Raw genomic sequence first — 20,462 nt, 5'->3', positions numbered from 1 at the left:
TAAATACAACACATATTGCATTACAAATGCTATAGGTGTCACATTTGCGAAAGTTATAACTATTGGCATTGTAAATGACAAAGCTATTAATTTCGCTATTTTCAAAACAAACACATAAATAAAAAAATTTTTTATTTACAATACCAATAGCTCAAACTTTCCTAATGCGAGACCTATTGCATTGCAAATGCTTGTTTTATATACCATAGAGCTCTTATTACTCCTGTTAGCATAACAAAATTCTCCCCCTTGTCCTCCCCCCTATGTTGGTCCTGCTCCTCTCACCCCGGCACGCTCAAACACCTACTGTTTGATTGCTCCTATGTTCTTGCTTTTTGGAACTCAGTTTGGGATTTTTGCATGCGTATTTTTCATTTCTCTGTCCCATTCTCATTGCTACATGTTTTTTTAGGCTCCCAATCTGATATTTTAGACTTACATTCATATAATGCTCAACTATTTGATCTTTTCATTGCAACTGCTTTTAAAGTAATTTTGTCTTGTTGGAAGGATAATACTAAACTGTCTGTTCATACATGGTGGAATTTCATATGTGATGAGCATAGAATTGCAATTGCTTCTTCTTCCTCTGTCTCCTTAAAAATTAAATCCGATCTAATCTGGCTTCCTTTCTCTAACTTCTTGTCTTCCCCCACCCCTTCCTAACCTTTCCTTCTTTTCTTTTTCTCTCTTTCTTTTCTTTTCTCTTCCTACTTTCTTCTTCTTTTCTCTTCTTTTTCTCACGTTATCCGAACCAACTCTCCTTTTCATCTCCTTCTCCTTGTCTTTTCACATTGGTTCTGATTTGTTGTATACTGTTATATTATGCTGTACTCTTTCTTAAACAGAATAAAAACTTTCTTAAACTGAAAAAAGAAATGAGTAGACCTGTCTTGAAGGACATGCACTTCCATCACACCTTCACATGCAGTCAGTGCACAAACAGTGATCATATTAAACATACAGCGAGCCTGTGCCATGTGTAACATTATAGAAATACCTAAAACGACACGCCACAAGTCAGTTACTAAGTGAAGCAACTGTGTTTTTGTATTCACATCCACTGACGCAATCAACCAAACGCAGTCATTTCACCAAAAGTTTTTTTTCTTTTCACCCTTAGTACCGCTTTTCTTTAAACTGCTGCAAGCGAGTTCAGCAACTAATCGTAACCCTGTGGTAGTTACTCAGCATCACAAGTATAACAAGTTCACAAAACATGAAGCACTGAAAGCAGGTAGAAAGAACCAAAGAGAGTCCGCCCAACATACCTTAAGGATGTCTTCGATGCAGTCAGACAGGCTAGACTCTTCCACCAGCACAGTCTCTGGGGTCCAGTCTTTGTCGATAAGATCTAAGACAGAGACAAGGGCACTTTTAATGAATGTCTTAGACGCTTGCACAAGAGGCTTTCTGAAAATGAATGCATGTTAAGAGTTATGGTGCACAGTTTATCCTGCACGAGGACTACAAGTTCTAAGAAGGAGAACATGTTAAGCAGTCTCCTAAAAGACAAGTAGTTAGCTGGCCTGCTTGAATGTTTGGTGGAGACTGTTCTACATATTGGGACCAGCTGAGTGGAACTGTTGGCTTCCAGATTTCGGGCAGAATTTTATAGTATATTAAGTGAGATCCTGGAGCAGTGTCTCCTCCCATCCTGTCCCCAGTGTCCTCTCTTGAAATAATTTCTTTCTGAATTTGTTCATCACATTCTACATCTAAATTGAGTAGACGATAAACAGCTAATGGAAAAGAGCAAGTTTTGCGTAGAAAAAGCCAGTACTGCGCCAATGAGTCTAAGCTCTTTATTTTAATTAGTATTGTGGTTTTACCTAATGTACTGAACATGTCAAAAGACAATCACATATTTAACTAAAATATAATACACAAAGTCATGAAAATAGCACATACAAAAAATAAACTTTAAAAGCTCCTTTTTGTTTGCAAAGAATAAAGCCATGGAAATGTTTTAATAGACGCTAATTAAAACAAATTGAATGGAAACCGGAGGTGGGGTTGAAATTGTAATGTAGATTAGGCACCAGAGGAGGTCTTAAACATGGTGGAGGCCGTTACTGCCTTAAAGACAAGCATATTGTGGGTTAAACAAGGAAGTGGCCACATTTAGTATACGCATAACTTGCAAGAGAAGAACTAAAAGACACCATATTGCATTTCAGTTTTGTACCCGGATTTCGAAGTGACGACAGATTAAGCATATTTTACATGCGTCGAAACAGGGCGCGGGTTAACTCAAATTAACTCACAAGGAGTGAACACCTGATGCAGAGCCTAGCCACCCACAACTCAAAACCTTACCCTTGTGGTGAAAGCCAGCAACCATGTTTGCCACCAGACCAACCATCCCCGCATAACCCTGTGTTGCAGCTCAAGTAAAAGGTACACCAGTTGTGATCATAAACAGTGTCATTCTGCTACATCTACCGGTTATAAATATTAGGGTCAGAACTTTACTTTGAAAAATTATTGGCAGGTTGTGAGGATGGCAGTAAGATATCATGGAGCAGATAGAGACCAAAAAGAGCACTATTTTCTAAGACCTCATAATCCCTCCCTTTTTCAAAAAATCCAAGCTCCTATATTAGTCCCCTTGGTAAAGCCATAAAAAAATCAGGCCTTTACATTAAAAAATCAGGCCTTTAGAGCAAAAGGGATCGAAGACCATGTAAGCAGAGTAATGGCGAGTTCTGCCTAAGCATGACTAATGAACTCGATTGTCAGGTAAGTGAGGGGAAATAGGGAGAGGAAACAGAAGTGAAACGGAAGCAGAGTAAAAACTGATCAGGGGAAAGGTATGAGGTGAGAGTAAAGAAAGGATGCTTTGAAGCACAGAGACGGTAACCCAGGAAGAGAGGTACCAGGAGCTATTAAGCTGGTCATTGTTGACCTCCAACTACATTAAAACAAATGAAAGATTCCCTCCGCCAGGCATACCACTAGGGGTCTTTCATTCATGGTCTTGATGTACTGCACCTAAGAAGCTGCCTGCTAACACCATCTTCATCTCCATTTTCTGTCCCTCAGAGCAGTCCTACTGCCAGTTACATGGTCCCCTGACCTCTCTCACAGGCAAATGCATGAGTAGGGCATGGGAGGTGATGTGGAGAGTCAGAATGGCGCACAACCAAATTTGGAATAAACTGGGGCTTTCTGCTGATGTTACTTCCAATGTGTTCATAGAGTGCTCCAATAATCTGTTCCTTGAGCAAAAAATGTCAAACATTGTGAAAAGCTATTAAATGGAGATGGAGAGTGAAACATATGGAGAGACATAGTAGGTTATCCAGTTGATATGGTCATGCCATAATACTTTGATCATACTTTTTGAGTTTTTGGATAGATATTTAGATGTGTCAAGTTTAAAAACAAAGAAGCATAATGTTAAACATTTAAGATCTTGAAACCACGGAGAACGATATTAGGGAAATAGCTATGACCATCACCAAAAAGAAATGATCTGCATGGATCTTATCAAATGACCATAGGTTTCCGGTGCGAAAGAGCTGTAACTGGTCAGAGACTCGGATTTTGGTGTGTAATGGAAGCTGACGAACCGGATGGAGAAAGAGGTATGTATTGTTTCAGAAGAGGATGAAGCCTTTCGGCTAGAGCGGTCGACGTCGAAGCTGGGGAACCGGGTTTGAGTCTGGGCAACGATGCTAAACATCCTGGGATTCTGGCCAAATCACTTAATCTCCCCGTGCCTAACAAAAATGAATGTGTCCTTGTGTAACGAAACTGGTGCTATGTAAATCGCTCTGATACCCGATATCTTCAGGTCTAAGTTTGTGCTATATAAAATTCTAAAACAAAAAAAAATTCAAAACACTGCAACAATCAGGAAGGAGGCAGAGAAAATAAAATGGGTCTTAAGGAAAACACTTCAGTATACACAGACTAGTGTAGAACATGGAGAAGAGTCACAGAAAACAACCATCTCGTACCTCAAAGGTGCGACGTATGCCCAAAAGTAACCCTTTACAGTGGAAATTGACTTAGACTATAGAAATAGGTCACACAGTGCTGAAAAAGGCAGGCTTGGGATATTGAAAGCATGCATTTGTTCACAAACACAGTAGATCCATGAAATACTCATCAGTGGTGATGAGCAAGTAGTCTTCTACAATGCTAAAAGCTCTGGACCAAAATCCACAATGGCTCGAGTAGAGGGCAGCAAACACAACAGGCATACTGAACCTTTGGAATTGCATTTGAAACGCCATCTTTTTCAAAGGCAATAGGAGAAAACTCAATAGATTTGGTGCTATAGTGAAGATGTTTGTATTGCGGGTCAGTAGGAAGTAGCATCTGCAACTAGAGCTACCTTACTTTTCAGCGTAAAGAAGGTGCCACAAATCACAGTTGTAATGTTCTTTCACAGTTTGCACACATCTGTGCATATTACATCTGCCTTAACATGCATTATGGTTTGTAAGATAGTTAGTGCCATGTGCATCAGCAAGGTCTCTGTACACACACAGCTTACCAACAGTTGCTTCCAAAACTACTCTTTTTGTCCGATCCATTTTAAGCGCAGCCCTAATTCTGTGAGATTTAACACTATCAATGCTACAGCAATTCATCCTCTATGCTGACCATTTTTGAATCCCATTGTTCATGACGAGCTGAGCTCGTCATGAGCATGGAAGGGGTTAAAAGTCTAATTGGAAACTGTGAACGGCACAACTACACACTCTACAGCGTTGCAGTAGCATGAGCTATGAACAAGCCGGACACTGCATTTTGCATTTGCTGAAAGCTGCATACCCAGCAAAACACACAGTCGCCCTTCAAGTGATTGAGAGTGCCAAGCATGAGACTGGCATGTTGAGCACAAAATGAACAGGTTACTTACCTTTGGTAACGCCCTTACTGGTGGATTCTCAATCTAACCACTGATTCTTCAGTTAGTGAATATTCTTTCGAGCAGGAAGGCGGCATCGTGCTGCTCCGCACAAATGTCATTCTGCTCCGGAAGTAATGAGCGAAGTCACATACAAGCACCAACCTTGCGCGTTAACATGAGTTGCTTTCCCAGGTTGTTCACGTCTTCAGATGCAGAACTCAGCAACAATTTGGCATGGCCAGCGTGCCGATCTCAAGACTGGAAACTTTTAGATAGAAAATGAGCCCAGTTCACAGATGGGGAGGTTGGAGAGTCAGTCAGTAATCTGCAGTTAGATAGAGTATCCACCAGGAACAGCATTACTGAAAGAAAGTGACTTGTTCTTCTGATGGTTACCTCTAACCGTAGATTTCTCATCCTTTGAATAGATACCATAACAGTACCTCCCCCAGTAGTGGGTCTGTGAACTGGTCAAATGCACCTACCGACAGAATGGACTGTTGAGGCAGTAGTGCTTCATAAATGTGTGCACTAACGCCCACTATAGCTGCTCGACAAATATACAGGATAAGCACTGTAAATGCCAAAAGCAGCAGAAGTAGCTTTGGCTCTGGTGGAATGAGCCCATAAGCCTTCTGGAGGCTGCTTCCTAGCCACTGCATAGCAGATACTAATGCAGAGAACAATCCATCAAGAAATCATCTGTTTTAGCACTACCTTTCCCTTCTTTGCCGCAGAGAAACTCACAAAGAGCTGATAATCTGCACTATGTTTTGGTGCGATCAACACTTGGGATCCAGTCAGTGGAGTCTCTCTACCTCCTTGGCAGGATGAGATGGAGCAAAGAACGCCAGAAGGGTGATAGCTTGTCCAACATGGAAAGGTATGTCACTTTTGGTAGAAAGGCAGCTCGGGTCCGTAATACCAGCTTGCCTGAGGCGAATCTTGTATAAGGCAGTTGAACAGAAAAAAGCTGAAGCTCACTTACATACCAGGCTGATGTTATGGTGATTAGAAAGACCATTTTCAAGGCTAAAGGCCGTAATGGACAGCTGCGCATTGGCTCTAAAGGGATATGCATCAACAAAGTGGTAAATCCGACTGCATCATCACAAAGGGTTTTGGTGGACACATATGAGACATACCTTTTATAAAAAATTGCAAATAGCGGGTGATTTAAACAAAGCAGGATGATCGAGCAGCTGCAAAAATTCCAAAAAAGCTGACAAATAGCCATTAACAGTGCCCAAACCAAAGACCTGCTGGGTCAGGGACTAAACCCTTCTTCAGACTGCTTGGCTTGTGATGGGTCTATCTGGCGAGTGCCGCACCAAGCCACAAACTTGTGCCAATGCCTGGCAAACACCCATTATGTAGAGAACCACATGGCCACCAAAATGATATCAACAACTTTAGTATGAAGGTCAAAAAGTTTTGCTGCCCTTGTTGGCACAGAAGTCACTTCTCTGGTACATGCGGGCCCTCCACAGGTTTAAAAGACGCAGCGCAGCTCTGTTCACAAGTTTTTAAGAGTAACGGCATTGACACGGACTGACTGACACAGACAGTCATAGAACGAGGCAGCTGTCGAATGGCCTCAACTGCAGCAGGCATCAGGACCAGAGAGAGGCTCAGAGACATCAGGGCAGACAACATTGAAGCAATTACCAGACAACAGCGGGCTGTACCGAAGTTACATTGACAGCAGGCCGAAGAGTTAAGATATAAATATTTAACTCTTTTGAGCAATAATAAAGTTCTACTCTAATGACACACATTTTGTGTGCAGCTCCTGATGCTGTTCATAACACACTGAACTATAATAACTATACAATGTGACCAGCACAACACAATAACCTTTTATAAAAGCAGCAACCCATTGAGCAGTTCCCCCAAAATACACATCTATGACCCACATGTTTTACCTTGTTCTTTGCATCAAACACATTAACCCTCTACGCTATTTCATCATCGGTCAAACTTGTGGCTAGACCGCACACAGATTCATCAAGCAAACGCTCGTAGTTTTACATATTTGGCACTAGATTGTCACTCTTAAATACACAGCAAGTATGCAAATGTCACACATAAGCAATCTGAAAACTTGGCAGCTATGCTCCTCTTACAGGGAACAGGATGACCTCTGACCGCGGAGATTTGTATAAATACTGCCTGAGTTTTCAGTCTCAAGAGGAGTCAAGTGGCTGATGTTCTTCATCGGCCAACACACGTCCTCGAGACGTGTATTCCGATATTACATAAATAAAATGGTTTTTCTTCTACAGCACGTACCAGCTCTAAGCAGGCTTTGCTCATTTTAATCCAGAAAAGAGCTCCAAGTCCCAACTCTACATCACACCCTGTCAATTACTTCTAGATACGTCCAACGAGGCCTTGGTTCATAGCACTAGTTTTACCTGACCATACAAAGTCTTTTACCAGAATTAAGCTGTTTTAGATGCGAAGCAGCCCAATTTTCTCACTGAATTGATTTGTAAAAAAGGTTAATGCTGTTGTTAAGAATTATAGCTATTGGGGAAATAAAAACCGGAGAAACCTCCGACCGCCTGCACCTCTTACCGTCCGTTGTCACTCCTCAATGTAGATACCAAAATGAATGCAAAGGTCTTAGCAACCAGATTTTCTCCCCTAGTGGTGCTGCTATCACCAGAACAAGGCGGCTTTGTCCCTGGTAGAAACCTTACATATAACTTGAGCACTGTGTTAGGGGCTATACAACATAGCCAACGGGATACTCAGGCGGTGGCAGTCTTCCTCGACATGGAGAAGGCGTTTGACTCCGTGGAGTGGAGGTTCATGACTGACGTGTTGACGAGAATGGGGCTCAGGAGTGTCTTTCTGCAAATGGCAGGAGTGCTCTACAACTTCCCTACAGCTAGGATTAAGATTGGTGACTTGGTTACCGATCCTATCCGCATCACTAGGAGCACACGTAAGGGGTGTCCACTCTCCCCATTGCTATACGCCCTTGTTGCCAAACCTCTGCGAGAATATCATGGCCATAGGGGTATACGATTTCCGAAGTATAATTTGATCATATCCACGTACGCAGAAGATACATTACTATATGTTAGAGACCCTGACAAAAATCTCATGACGGTACTGCGCAAAGTGATTCTTTTTGGGGCCAGGTCCGGCCTCAAGCTAAATTGGAATAAATAGCTTATTTTCCCGCAGACTGCAGAGACGGCCTAGTTCACGCCGGAATACCCCCTATGCTGGACGGCCGATCCAGTTAGATATTTAGGCACCGAAGTGCATACTGATTCGGATGTGGTCTTCAAAGAATATTATGGGACAGCGGTGTCCAAAATGGAAGACGAAGTGGATAGATGGATACGCTTACACCTATCACTACTGGGGAGAGTATCGATTATGAAAATGGTAGTCCTTCCCCGGTTTTTTATTTTTATTCACACTACTATCGCCATTGTCCGCCTGAGGTCTCTTTTTCGGTAACTGACAACCCTGATGGTGCGGTTAGCCTGGGCCTGGAAACACGCTCTAGTTAAGTGGGAGATTCTCACTCTCCCATACAGCTTGGGTGGACTTGGAGCTCCGGATCTAGAACTGTACTATAAGGCTGCGCAGGGAGCCCATGCGCACCACTGGATGCATGGCCCCACGGATGCTAAGCATTTTCGAATTGAGAATGTGGTTGCGGCCCCAACCCCATTGCCAGCGCTTCGGTTTAAACCCGCTGATCATAGGACTGGTATCCTTGATTCCATTAATGCGACAACACATGCCTGGCATCACATTCTGAAATTACAAGCTGGCGCCATCCTCTACTCCCCTGAGACACCGCTGGAGTGGTGCCACTGGTTGCCCCTGTGCAGGGAAAAAGGGGTGGTTAGGGCCTTTAACAAGATAAATATCCACACAATAGGTGAGATGTTTGTCGAGGGTAAAGCAATATCATGTGAAGACAGTACGGGAAGGTCAGACAGCTACTCCATTGACCCAATTCCACTTCCTCGGAGTGAGGTGTTCACTGAGGGAGCTACTGGACAGCGGGTTGGATGAGCCACCAGAGGTTGCTCCGCTCACATATGTTATTAAGGCTGAATCGCCAGTACGAATGGTCTCAAGGATTTATAACATCACAGGGTTACAGGGTTACAGAGCCAACCACTACACCAAGCCTAGGTTGGCATGACAGGCAGACCTGGGTCGAGTGATTGATGATACAACTTGGAAGTACTGCTGTGAGAGTATGAAACGCATTTCGTTAAATGGGCGTCATAGGCTGATACATTTCAAATTTTTAAATAGGCTATATTATACACCAGAGGCTCTGCAGGTAGGGTTTGTGTGACTCTACAGCGTGCGAACGTTGTGGTGCGGACCCTGCAGATTTTAGCATTTGGCCTGGTTATGCCCTGGGATGGTGACCTTTTGAGCGTTGATATTCAAGACACTGGGGGAAGTCACGGACACCACACTTGAACCTGACACTATGCTCACTCTTTTGGGATATTCCAAGCATTTGTCAAGGGGAATCAAACGACTTGTGGACATGGGGCTCCTAGTGGCTAGGAGTATAGTTGCGATCTGCTGGTCCCGTGGCCCGACCCCCACTGTAACGGGATGGACAAACGACATGATGTATGGCAGTACACAAACAGAATATTATAGCGAGTTATTACCTCCCCGGAACCGGCCTAAAAACTTCTGGGGACTATACCAGGCCTATCTGGCTGCCAAGGCAAATGGATCAAATCGTGCGGATTCCCTTGAAACAAAGCTCGGGAGAGCGGATTGCTTCTTTGTTACCAATAAAAACCCTTTATAAAAATAAAAATCTATTGGGGAAATAAGGAATTGGGCAAAAGAGATGGGACAGACACAAGAGGGTGAACAGAGAATGGTGAAGAGGGAAAGGATGGAGATTGAATGGGATCTGAGGGTTGCTTGTTGTTATGGAAAGACCAGGCCAGTAGGCATGAAGACATCTACACTACCATTTGCATTGCTGCTGCCAACATTGCTAAATCCCCAAAGTGTTAAAAATGATACACACTTACCCGCAGTGTCCAAGCAGCGGAGAAGCGGCTCTAGCATTGGTTGCAGTAGGTATTTCTCTGCTAGTTGTGGATGGTCTTTGGCCATCCTCAAAAGAGTCGTAGTGGCCACTCTCTGAAACTGGCGCGCGGTCAGCTTTTCTCTAATGTGAAACAAATCTAGAATCTGAAATAAAGATGAGATTAGGAACATGGCAACTCAGGAAGAAAAGTAAATCAACAGACACCTGCATATAAAATAAGAACAATTGGACATTCCCATTAGTTATTGGTGCCCCTTAAACCAATAAAACAACAAAACAATTGTAAGGCACCACCATACAAATCAATTCGATTCAGGCTTGTCTTCAATGCCACTTCGAACCAACTTCTGTCAGGTAAACAAGCCTTAGCAAAGAGTACACCTGGCAAATGTTGTTCTCTCCTTCAAATGCCAATGGATTGATTCATTCTAAAGTGTGATATTTCTATATGAACTGCACTCACTCAGCAAACTTGTGCGCAAGTCTTCTCCCTCCAGACATCTTTTATGTTCTAGCAAATCCACGCTAAGCCTAAAGTCACATGCTGCCCATTGACTGACTCGTGCCCATTAACCTGACCTCCCCCAGATTGGATACATAATGCAAATAAATCTCTTGGCCTACGGCAAACCCTGCACCATGATATATTGATGGAAAAAGACTGTCTGCCTTAATAGTCCAAGATATTGAAAGATCAATAGGAAAAAGACAGCACCTATGCCCAGATTGCTAAATGAAAGCTTGAACTCTTTACAACATTAAGAACTAGAGGTGAAGGAATGGGGGTGGTGAGGGAGAAAAACAGTTGCTACTGACAACTTGCCAGAAAGCGGAGGAGTGGGATGAAGGGGAGGAGGAGAGTTGGGGATGGGGAAAAGCTGTGAGGTCATCGGTGCATCAGAAGGGCAGCATTGTAACACATTTCAGTTAAGGTTAGCAGTTGCTATTATTTGTCCATCATTGGGTCAGAAGTCTCACATGTGAATCCCTGTAAGGGAGGGTATTGCAGTTCTGACAAGGTTGTCTGAAATCTCATTCAGACTCTCCTTTTGTCTCTTCTTCACTCTGCCTTAGAATTCTTTAGCCCTGCCAATTTACACACCACCAATGCACATATACAAATAAACCACAACCATATGCTCAGGTATTATCCATGAATGTACAATTTCGGGCAATAACGGGCTACTGGGAGATCAAGCCTTGCTAGTTGCCTTGTGCTTTACTTGGCCAGATTCCAAAACGTCAGCTTATTCACAAATTAGCCCGCAGGCTGCTTCTGGAGCTTTCTGGTTGTGCATCATTTCACAGCATCCTAAAAAACTTCACATACCAAATTAGTCAAATTAGTCCAATTCTAGAGCTTGAACATCTCCCCTAAACCATTGATGGCAACAGTCCTATGTTAATTCGCAACCTGATACCTCTCTACCAACACAGCAGTTGGCTCGACACACACACTGGTCTACCCATGATTGGGAGATTTGGGGCTAGAGATCAATCTTGCTCCTTCATTGCAGCAAAAGCCTGGAATTACATGCCTCTTTATCTTGGATGATTGCTGACCATATTGCTTTCAGGAAATAACAGAAAAGTCGTCTTTTTAGTGATTAATGGCTCTCAGAGGGTATCACACGCTACTGCCTGCGTTTTCGCCTAGTGCCAGGATGCCAACAAAGTTAGCAATGGGCTCCATGAATTATAAACAACAACAACAATAATAATCAACATTTAATAAGCTTGTAAAATTGTACCATGGCACTCCTATTTCAAGTCCCTATACCGTGAATTCAGTGGTAATCCATTGATATAGGGAAAATGACAATGCAATATGATTGGGCCAATAGCTAACCTCACCGTAAATGGACAACATAAGGCTTAGGCTGAAATTTTCCATCCTGTTAAAATTAATATGTTTGTAAACAACATATTTACAGTTTTCTAAAAATGTGCTTATAAACAAAAATTCACAGCACAGGCAATCTCAGGAAGTTTACCTTTGTATTTATTGCAAACCACTGCCTATGAACATTTTCTCTAATGAACAGGTATGGTAGCAGGCTGATTAAAGGCTGGATTTAGACAAGGAAAAACTATGCTAGAAAATCCATCTTTCTCTTCATGTGGAAAAAAATTATCAGAGGCGATCAAGGTTCATTGAGACTGGCAGTATATGTATATGCGTATATGTAGAAAGCGTTTTCATGGTACAAACCATTAACTGTACCTTGAGGTTTCAAAAGTAACTCAAAGTACTTTAAAGGAAATGTCCTATGGGTCCCTCTGTAAATTTGTCTATAATTGGAGGTCAACTCCGATTGAGATCATGATCCCCATCTCCCTTCCTCAGTGCCAAAAATATTCCATCACTCCCCACCTCCCTTTTCATAGATGTAGTTAATTAAGGTGTGAACATTTAATAAGGACAGGTCTGGCATTTATTGTGCGCCCAATATACACACTTCGCCCTTTCGAGACCTTGTGACCTTAGTTATACAAATTTGCATCTAACTTCAATTTGTTAAGATACCAGAAAATTTACCTTTGATGATCTGCCACTGCCCTATCTCCCAACTATCACTGAAGCCCGCAACACCCTGATTAACTACACACGGAGTAGCAAGGAGTAAGTCGTAGCTTGCTCATTTAAAGTTCTACTGCATTGTATATTAGCACTGACACAAGCACACACATTTACAAATAAACAATTTTAAAAGTAGAGGCATGCAGTCAGAGGGCCTCAGGACAGTTCATGGAAAGCAGGGTTATAACATACCTGGGGGCAGACCTGTCGGTAGTAGTCTTCCAGAGAGAGTGACTGTTGAGTGCAGGAGGCCAGGATCTTTGCAACCACATCACATTTTCTCCAGTCTGCTGCGGCCGCCTCAGCATCAGAGCCTCCAGCTGTCCCTCCTTCAAATGAAAGTTCAAGAAGACTTCAGGCTCGGTAGGGATGTGCATCAAATATTCGCGCGCAACATATTGAAGACTTTATTGATCAACCACAATGTAAGGATTGAGAAAAGTACCATCACACACTCATGAGGGAGGGGTTGGGAGTTGGTGGGAGGGGTATAATGAAACTGGATTGTTGAGGGTATGTGCAAGCACTTTGGGCACTGGTGACCATTGGCGATGCCATGACGTTTGAAGGATATCATTATCTCTGTATCATTTCTATGTAAAATTAGAAGGCTTGTTAGTGCTTGGAATCATGAAGGAATTATCACTGTTGTCATAATTCTTACTTGAACATTTCTGCGACAAGGGTATTCACAGCACTGTATTAGTGATCGGTATCCCATTCCATTGCTTAAACTATTAGTTATTTAGATTAGAGACTCCTCTAACGCTGGGTCTTTTCTTTACACTAAACATGTTATTGTTTCTCCCTTTAAGATACGAATTACATTAAAGAAGTGAAAAGTTTCATGAAGACAAAGAAACACAACCGCACACCTCTTTGTAAGGAATTGCATTTATTTTTCTTTCATGTATTTTATTTTGATTAACAATGTGTCTAAATGTGGCAAAGCAGCATGGATTAAGAACACACATCACTTTCAAATTACAATCAGAACTATGTGGCATGCCAATTTGTCTTACATTATTAACACCAATTATTAACCAGTTCTATGTTGATATTGTTTTGCATTTAAGTTGATGATTCAGATATTTTTCTTACTGAATCTGCATTTAATAATATCTATTTCCTAAAATCCTTTATTAGGCATCGTGTGCCAAATTTCCTTTAGTCTTTGAAGATTTTGGTCCTAATCCAGCAGCAGAGACGAGAGAGGCTGGGTTGCCATAACTCTGCAATCCAGATCCAAGATGTACTGTCTGCCCACAATTAATACATGTTTATATCAAACTCAATGTGGGTTTCAGTAACAATTTCGGAGAAGGAAACACATACTGGACAAATACTCACAGTGAGGAAATTAATCTTGGATTGCAAACCTTATCTTACTTACTTATGCCCACTACCCCCCCTGGGGTATAGGCCATCAACCAGGTCTCTCCAGCCACATATGCTCTGAGCTGCAGTAGCTAAACTTTGTCAAACTTGTCATAAATGTCATCAATAGAGGAGGACATTTTTTCCATGTAGAAGTTCCATAATGTCTTCCCACAAAGATTTATGGATAGGGGAGCCTTCATTCTACCATGAGGGTGTGAATATCAATCTAGCTGCCAGTAGTTGTGATATGAAACGCACAATCATCAAAGTGGTGTAGCTATGGGGGACATTAAGGGGAGTGATCTCTCCAATATAGACCAGGTTTTTCCTCTATACTGTCCGAATGGTTTTGCTTTCACTCAATATTTGAAAGTTTGTGCCTGTCTGGCATCACTATGACTCTCAATTAGATGACAAATGCATGCAGAGTTTGTAATTCTCAGACCTGTGAATTCTTGTGCAATAATGATTTTAAAAGCAAATACTGAAACAAAGAAGGAATGTCTGCATGAAGTTGATCTAAACAATAATAAACAGAGTAAACCCAATAAAAAACAGCACTGTGTAATTCTTTACAGTTCTGGGAGTGGGGGTGAGGTATAGTGGAGCAATGCATGGGGCAGTGGCTTTTAAAGAGAATTACAATGGGAAAAACGAGCGCTAAAAAAATCAAAGTCTATTGTTATCATCACACATTGGCACATGGATACTGAAACTAGCAAATTTGTTGCAACTGGGAAAATATCATTTAGCCTCAAAGGCCAAGCAGAGCAATTTAAACTCACTTTGTTAGACCTTCTGGATCTATATATTTTTTTAGTTGCCATTTTAGTCATTTTGACACACTATGTTGTACTTCTATGGAACACTCTACCAAACATAATATTGTAACAATTTTGAAAGGGCATAAGACATATAATTACAATCTAACCTGTGTTTAAGACTATAGTTGAATTTATGGCTCGTCAGCATATTATTAATGGTAACATGATTTTTTTCAAACTGAAACATAATTTAAATTGAGGTTATTACCTGTAGCACAAAGATAGTCAACACACAATTTATCCTCTAATTTAATGTCTCATATTTAAAATGTGGAGCACAATAGGCTGGGATTGTTAAAGTATTTAACTGAATTAGCAGGAAGGTTTGACTCCCACCCCTGGGGTATAGCAGCCAAGGAGGGGTACAATAGACATGAAAGCTGGATCACATTTTGGTCACTCAAGTTTTGACACGCTCAGGAATGTTTCTTGAATTCATAGCATAGGAAAGGGTTATTTAAATTTAAATTACTGAGATTGCTCATCTCAGGAGAAGCATTATGCTTGCATGAGGTGTTCTTTAGAATCAACCTTCTCAGTTGGCACGTCCTGCCAAGTCATCTAAAGAAAAAAACTATACATTTCTTCGACCGTTTAGAACCATGCTCTTCCTATTAGATATGAAATGTTAGTGATTCTGGAAGAATGTTCTTAAGTTAATCAAATTGCTCTCATCGCCAAAGCATTGGTGCATGCTCCACATTTAAGGGATCAATAGGGGGGAGGGGGTAGTATGCACACCGTTGCTTCTCTCAATTAATCCGTGTTTCCAAACTTTACATAGTTGCCTGTGGAACTGGGCATGTGCCTTGCCCGTGGCACGCAATAGTTGAACAATGCTGTGGGGAGCGCTATTACGCTCCACTCCCAGACGCACTGCAGAAATGGATGCAAGATCCTTCTCATAATTCCACTTTAAACTTTCTCCATATGAATCCATGTTAGTCCACAATATTATTCAGAAACTTTAATGCTTTCCTTCCTCGGGGGTAACTAAAAATGCAGTGACTGTGTTTTTAATTAAATTGTTTTTTCTTCTTAATTTGTTAACATGCTGTTACCCTGACAAAGGGCTTGAATAAGCCCGAAATGCATTCGGTTTTAAATAAAGAAATGCTGCTCTGAACGATCCCCTGCATTTTTGTTCGTGTTCTTTAAGAGGTCCGGATGGGCACACTTGAATATGGGAAGCATTAAAAATGCATGACGCCATACATGTGGATTAAAAAAGGAAAGCATTAAAGTTTCTGAATAATATTGTGGACTAACATGGATTCATACGGAGAAAGTTTAAAGTGGAATTATTAGCAGGATCTTGTATCCATTTCTGCGGTGCGTCTGAAAGTGGAGCGTCATATCGCTCCCCACAGCATTGTCCACATTCAAGGGAGCCACACAACTGACAGTCTTCAATTTAAGATGAGGTCAGGCATAAAGTATAAATCATAAAGGCTGCTTAAGAAGGTGACTCAAGGAGCAAAAATATATTATTTAATCTGAGAAATCATTCAGAAGACTGCACATACTTTCGAAAACAGACACTTTGCCACATGGCGAGTTTGTGGCAAGAAAAGTCTGCATACACATTGGTAGCACACTGCAAGGGTGGCACTGTGAAGGCAGGTGGGCTGTGTTACCAGAAGGTTATCACGGATGGATGGGCTATGGGAGAGGAATCAGACAGTCAAATGAGTGGGAGATGGGCACAACTGATCGGGCAGAGGATCACTGCGAACTTGATGGAGTGAAGGAAGACTGGTGAGAGGCTGGTGTTATTGGAAGCATGTTGCATAAAGAAGCAGTGAGAGAGTTTGGAACTGAGGTGCAACACTCACCTATGCAAGGTAAGACGAAGGAAGGCACCATGAATAAATTACATACCTGCAAAGGTGGTTCTCCAGCATTGGTATCTTATTCTCCCCAAGGTGAAATTATATAAATTCATGCGAAAGTCATTTGCCTTTAATACAAACAGATCATATCTGAAGACAACAGGGGCACCCAATAAAGTCAGCAAGGGACCTTGGGAATCAATTCTTTTTCAAACAACAGTGGTCCCTTACAAGAGAAATAATTCACTTCAATAAATATAGCCACAATCGTTTCTATATTCGGTGTGACATGTCCAGCCGGACAGAGGTCCAATCTTTACTTTTCAAAGGTATGGGAGAGGAATTCTCCACAGTTCAACAAAGTGGGGCAGAAACAGAAACCCTTGTCAAGCATTACAAACACTGGTGATCTTGCGAATGGTAAATGTTTACAGAAAAATTCCCTAAAGTTTGAGTGCTGGTAACCATACATAGAATGGGGGTTCAGTAAGTAGACGTGACAGCAATGCTCGTTAACACATGCAGGATCAGTACAAAAACAAAAAAATTAAAGCGTTGGGAACATTGTACAGTAGGGCTTCCAGTTCTCAGAAAAGTTGGGATCCTTGCGAATTATTTGCAGAAAAAGTTCTCACTAGTTTAAAGAGAATAGATGGGGAGCCCAAGTAATCATAGGAAAGAAAGGTTCCTCACAGATACAAGATTTTGAGGTGCTTGTAATCTTATCCGGCCTGGCATCAACAAAGCTCTATAATCATGTACAACAAATCTTCCAATAGCTGGATTTGACAGTAACTCTGGTAACCACCTGCAAAACTTATTCCAAAAGGTGGGACATTCTGAAGATGTGATAACCACATCTGGGCTTGGGTCTCAAGAAACTTTGGGAATCATATGGCGTATAGGATTCTTGTAGATCCGAAGTCTTGGAGCAATGATACTCATGTGGATTAGTTTTAATTGTGCATGTGCAAATAATTATTTGCAAGTGAAGTTACCAATAGTTGGAAGACTAGTAAACATATGATAGACAGGTTCCCAATTCAAGCAAGATTTTGAAATGCTGCTAATGGAATTCAGGTTAGGATATTGGAAAGCGCTACTAAATTGTATACATGAAACCTCCCAATAGCTGGAAGAGTTGAGAGCTCTAATAATCATGTGCAGAACTGTTTCCCAAAAGCAGGGAGATTGGAAGTGCTGATAATTATACCAGGGCTAGGGTCTCAGAAAGACTTGGGAATCGCAGGCATGAAAGATTCGAGTAGCTGGAATCATTAATAATCGTGTGGAGAACTGTTCTGCTTAATTAACAGGTGAAGAGTGCTAGTATTCATATGCAGGATAAGTTATGCATAATTGTTACAGTGGGAATTCTGGTACCTGTGGCCATGATTAGTTTATAGTAGGGAATTCTGATGCTCACTAATAACGCTGAGATAACAGCTCTGGGAGTGGGGACCTTAATTTTAGCAATGTATGAATTGACAAAAATGAGAACAGAATTGAAAGTGGTACCCTGCTCATCGGCCTCCACCATTTTCTTTGTAGATCAAGTTAAGGGTGATCAACTATATCATTTCTTGAAGATCATCACTACATAAAACACAGTTTGGTACCAATCTAGTGCACAATTTGATGGACATGGTTGTACTCAACAAGCATGACAGAGAACACTAAGTTATGTTCATAGGAACAGGGGTGTAGAATTTAATAAAATATCTACTTGTCCATGGGGCAGGCTGCTTAATAAATCTAATTGTCCTGTAATAAAATCCACTTGTCCCCTTTGTACCATGTAATGGGGCAACAAATTACGCAACAATCTCATTATATAAGAGTTCTGATATAGCCTCTTTGATTATGCCAGGGTACATACCATAGTAGTGTTTGAATACTAGCAATTCCCTTATGCTGCTATGTTTCTGCAGGTTTACTTACTGGGGCTGAAGGTAGTGGTAAGCAATATTTCCAGGGTTGGAATGCCCTTTTTAGTCTGTGCAAACCTACTAACGTGCATGCTTTAAGGGTTTTCATGAATTCTTCTCTAATCATTTCCCATACTGAGAACAGTTGGAAATGTACTACTGACAGTGGCAGACTTAAAACTTCTTCCTCGGTTGGGAAAAAAGTGGTTGGAGGAAAAGTGAACTAAAAAACATTCAGATTTTCACATAAGCAAATCTACACCTGCGTATTTACTCATGCTAAAATGCAGTTTAACAAATATTTTCTGAGAGTTCTATTTCTTGGCCTACTGTAAATTTTTGTGAATTCATGGAGACTGTACGTAGGCACTTAATGCAAGGATATATACCATGGATGCACTTTTGAGACTTTCTTTAATAATTGGGCCTCTATTTAGGTCTGGCGTTAACCATGACCTTTTTTTTTGTTTTTTATTCTGTCTCTCTCCGTCTGTCTATCAGCTGGCGTCCCTGTAAGTGACAGTATTTTGCTCTTTTAGAAGGAGCATATTGGCACACAAAGTAGTGTTGTTCAGTGCCCAGAACCGCTGTGGCAATGTGTGCTGAGATCAGCATTTTTTTGTTTTGCTTTTGCCAATGCTTGTTAGAATGGTGAGGACCCAGCAGCTCCCACACTGTTACGGTTTTACAAAAACCATGCCTAAACAAGTCACGCCTTGACAAAACCAAAAGGCTGACCACCAATTTCAGACCCTCTAACTTTGACAATGCTTGTTTATTTTTGTTTTCCATATTCGTATTTAAACTGGTTACACTGATATTCCATTCTGAATATTTTTGGGAAATACTAACATACATCAACATGTTACTAAATATTGCTGCAAAGATATGGTACCTAAAATCTTACAGTAGTTTAGCTAAATGTTTTATTTTCTTACATTCATTTTTTTGTGAACGTTTTATTTTGAAAGCAAAGAATCATCACTCTTGCTTTCAAGCTTCTGCAAATATTTGCATATAATCAGAGAGCATTCTGGGTGCATTATACAGGGCCTCATATTACTAAACTTTGAAAATGTGTGTACACTTTTATACTGGACCCACTGCAGTAGTGCAGGCTGAGCTTAAAACATTTACTTTTAGTGCTCAACCTAATAATAAAGGCTTTGCGTTAATGAACCATATATACAAGTTTGAACAGCATTAACACATATATTACATATAATTAATTATCTTAATTGTAAGTACCTTAATTGTAATTAAGTACCTTAATTGTAGAGAATTCCCTTCCATGATCCAGAATGTGGTACTGTAAACTGGCAGCCAAAGGGTTTGTGGGCCTACTTGTCCCATGGACAAAATGTACATTAAAACTTGTTGCCCTTGACCCCAAACAATATGTCCCGGGCGTCGGGCAATAGGAATTCCACATCCCTGTAGGAATCATTTTTTTAAAAGAAATATTGATGCAGAACTCCGTCAGCAGAACTGGCAGAGAAAGTCTCAAAGTTTCCTAAAGGTTTCATACTCTTGACACATGCTCCCTACTCTGTCCTTTCCATCAAATAATCATCAGAAAAAGTACCTCCTATGCCCTCCAGGATTCCTCGTACCACAGCCTGAACTCCATTGGGTTTCATCAGCCTCTCAGAGAGAAGTTGCCCACAAAGACGGCGCAGCCAAGCTGGAGTTTGCACTAAATGCTGAGATGCTTTGCCAGAATGGGGCGAGAAGCCCTAGAAGGGATGAAAAAAGACAACAGTGTGTCAGGAAGTATATTATTTGTGTAATATTTATTAACAATGGTACACTATCAGCTAATATGCAGAAACTTTACAGTACTTTTGCCTATTGACATATCATTTTGTGTTGGCAGAGACAACAGTGGAATAAGGTAAGTTACACAAGGGTGTTTTACTTTGTTTTTCTAACAGACATATCCAAGGCGAATTGAACATCATCATACCTAAAGGGAAGAAGAA

General features: G+C 41.2%; 1 protein-coding gene across 3 annotated transcripts in view; it reads right to left on the bottom strand.

The window, feature by feature from the left end:
• Positions 1-20,462, bottom strand: part of TANGO6 (transport and golgi organization 6 homolog) — a 591,842-nt gene that overhangs the window by 433,945 nt on the left and 137,435 nt on the right. For all 3 annotated transcript variants that reach the window (XM_078668284.1, XM_078668285.1, XM_078668287.1), the window contains 4 exons: positions 20,066-20,216; positions 12,709-12,845; positions 9,916-10,078; positions 1,272-1,354 (listed from right to left, as the gene is read on the bottom strand). In XM_078668284.1, the coding sequence (XP_078524410.1) occupies positions 1,272-1,354; positions 9,916-10,078; positions 12,709-12,845; positions 20,066-20,216 (534 nt within the window). The remainder of the gene's footprint in view (positions 1-1,271; positions 1,355-9,915; positions 10,079-12,708; positions 12,846-20,065; positions 20,217-20,462) is intronic.

The sequence above is a fragment of the Lissotriton helveticus genome, chromosome 12 (assembly GCF_964261635.1).
Source record: "Lissotriton helveticus chromosome 12, aLisHel1.1, whole genome shotgun sequence".
NCBI classification, from domain to species: Eukaryota; Metazoa; Chordata; class Amphibia; order Caudata; family Salamandridae; genus Lissotriton; species Lissotriton helveticus.
Note: the sequence above shows the minus strand (reverse complement) of the source record. Positions and strands in the feature narration are given on the sequence as shown.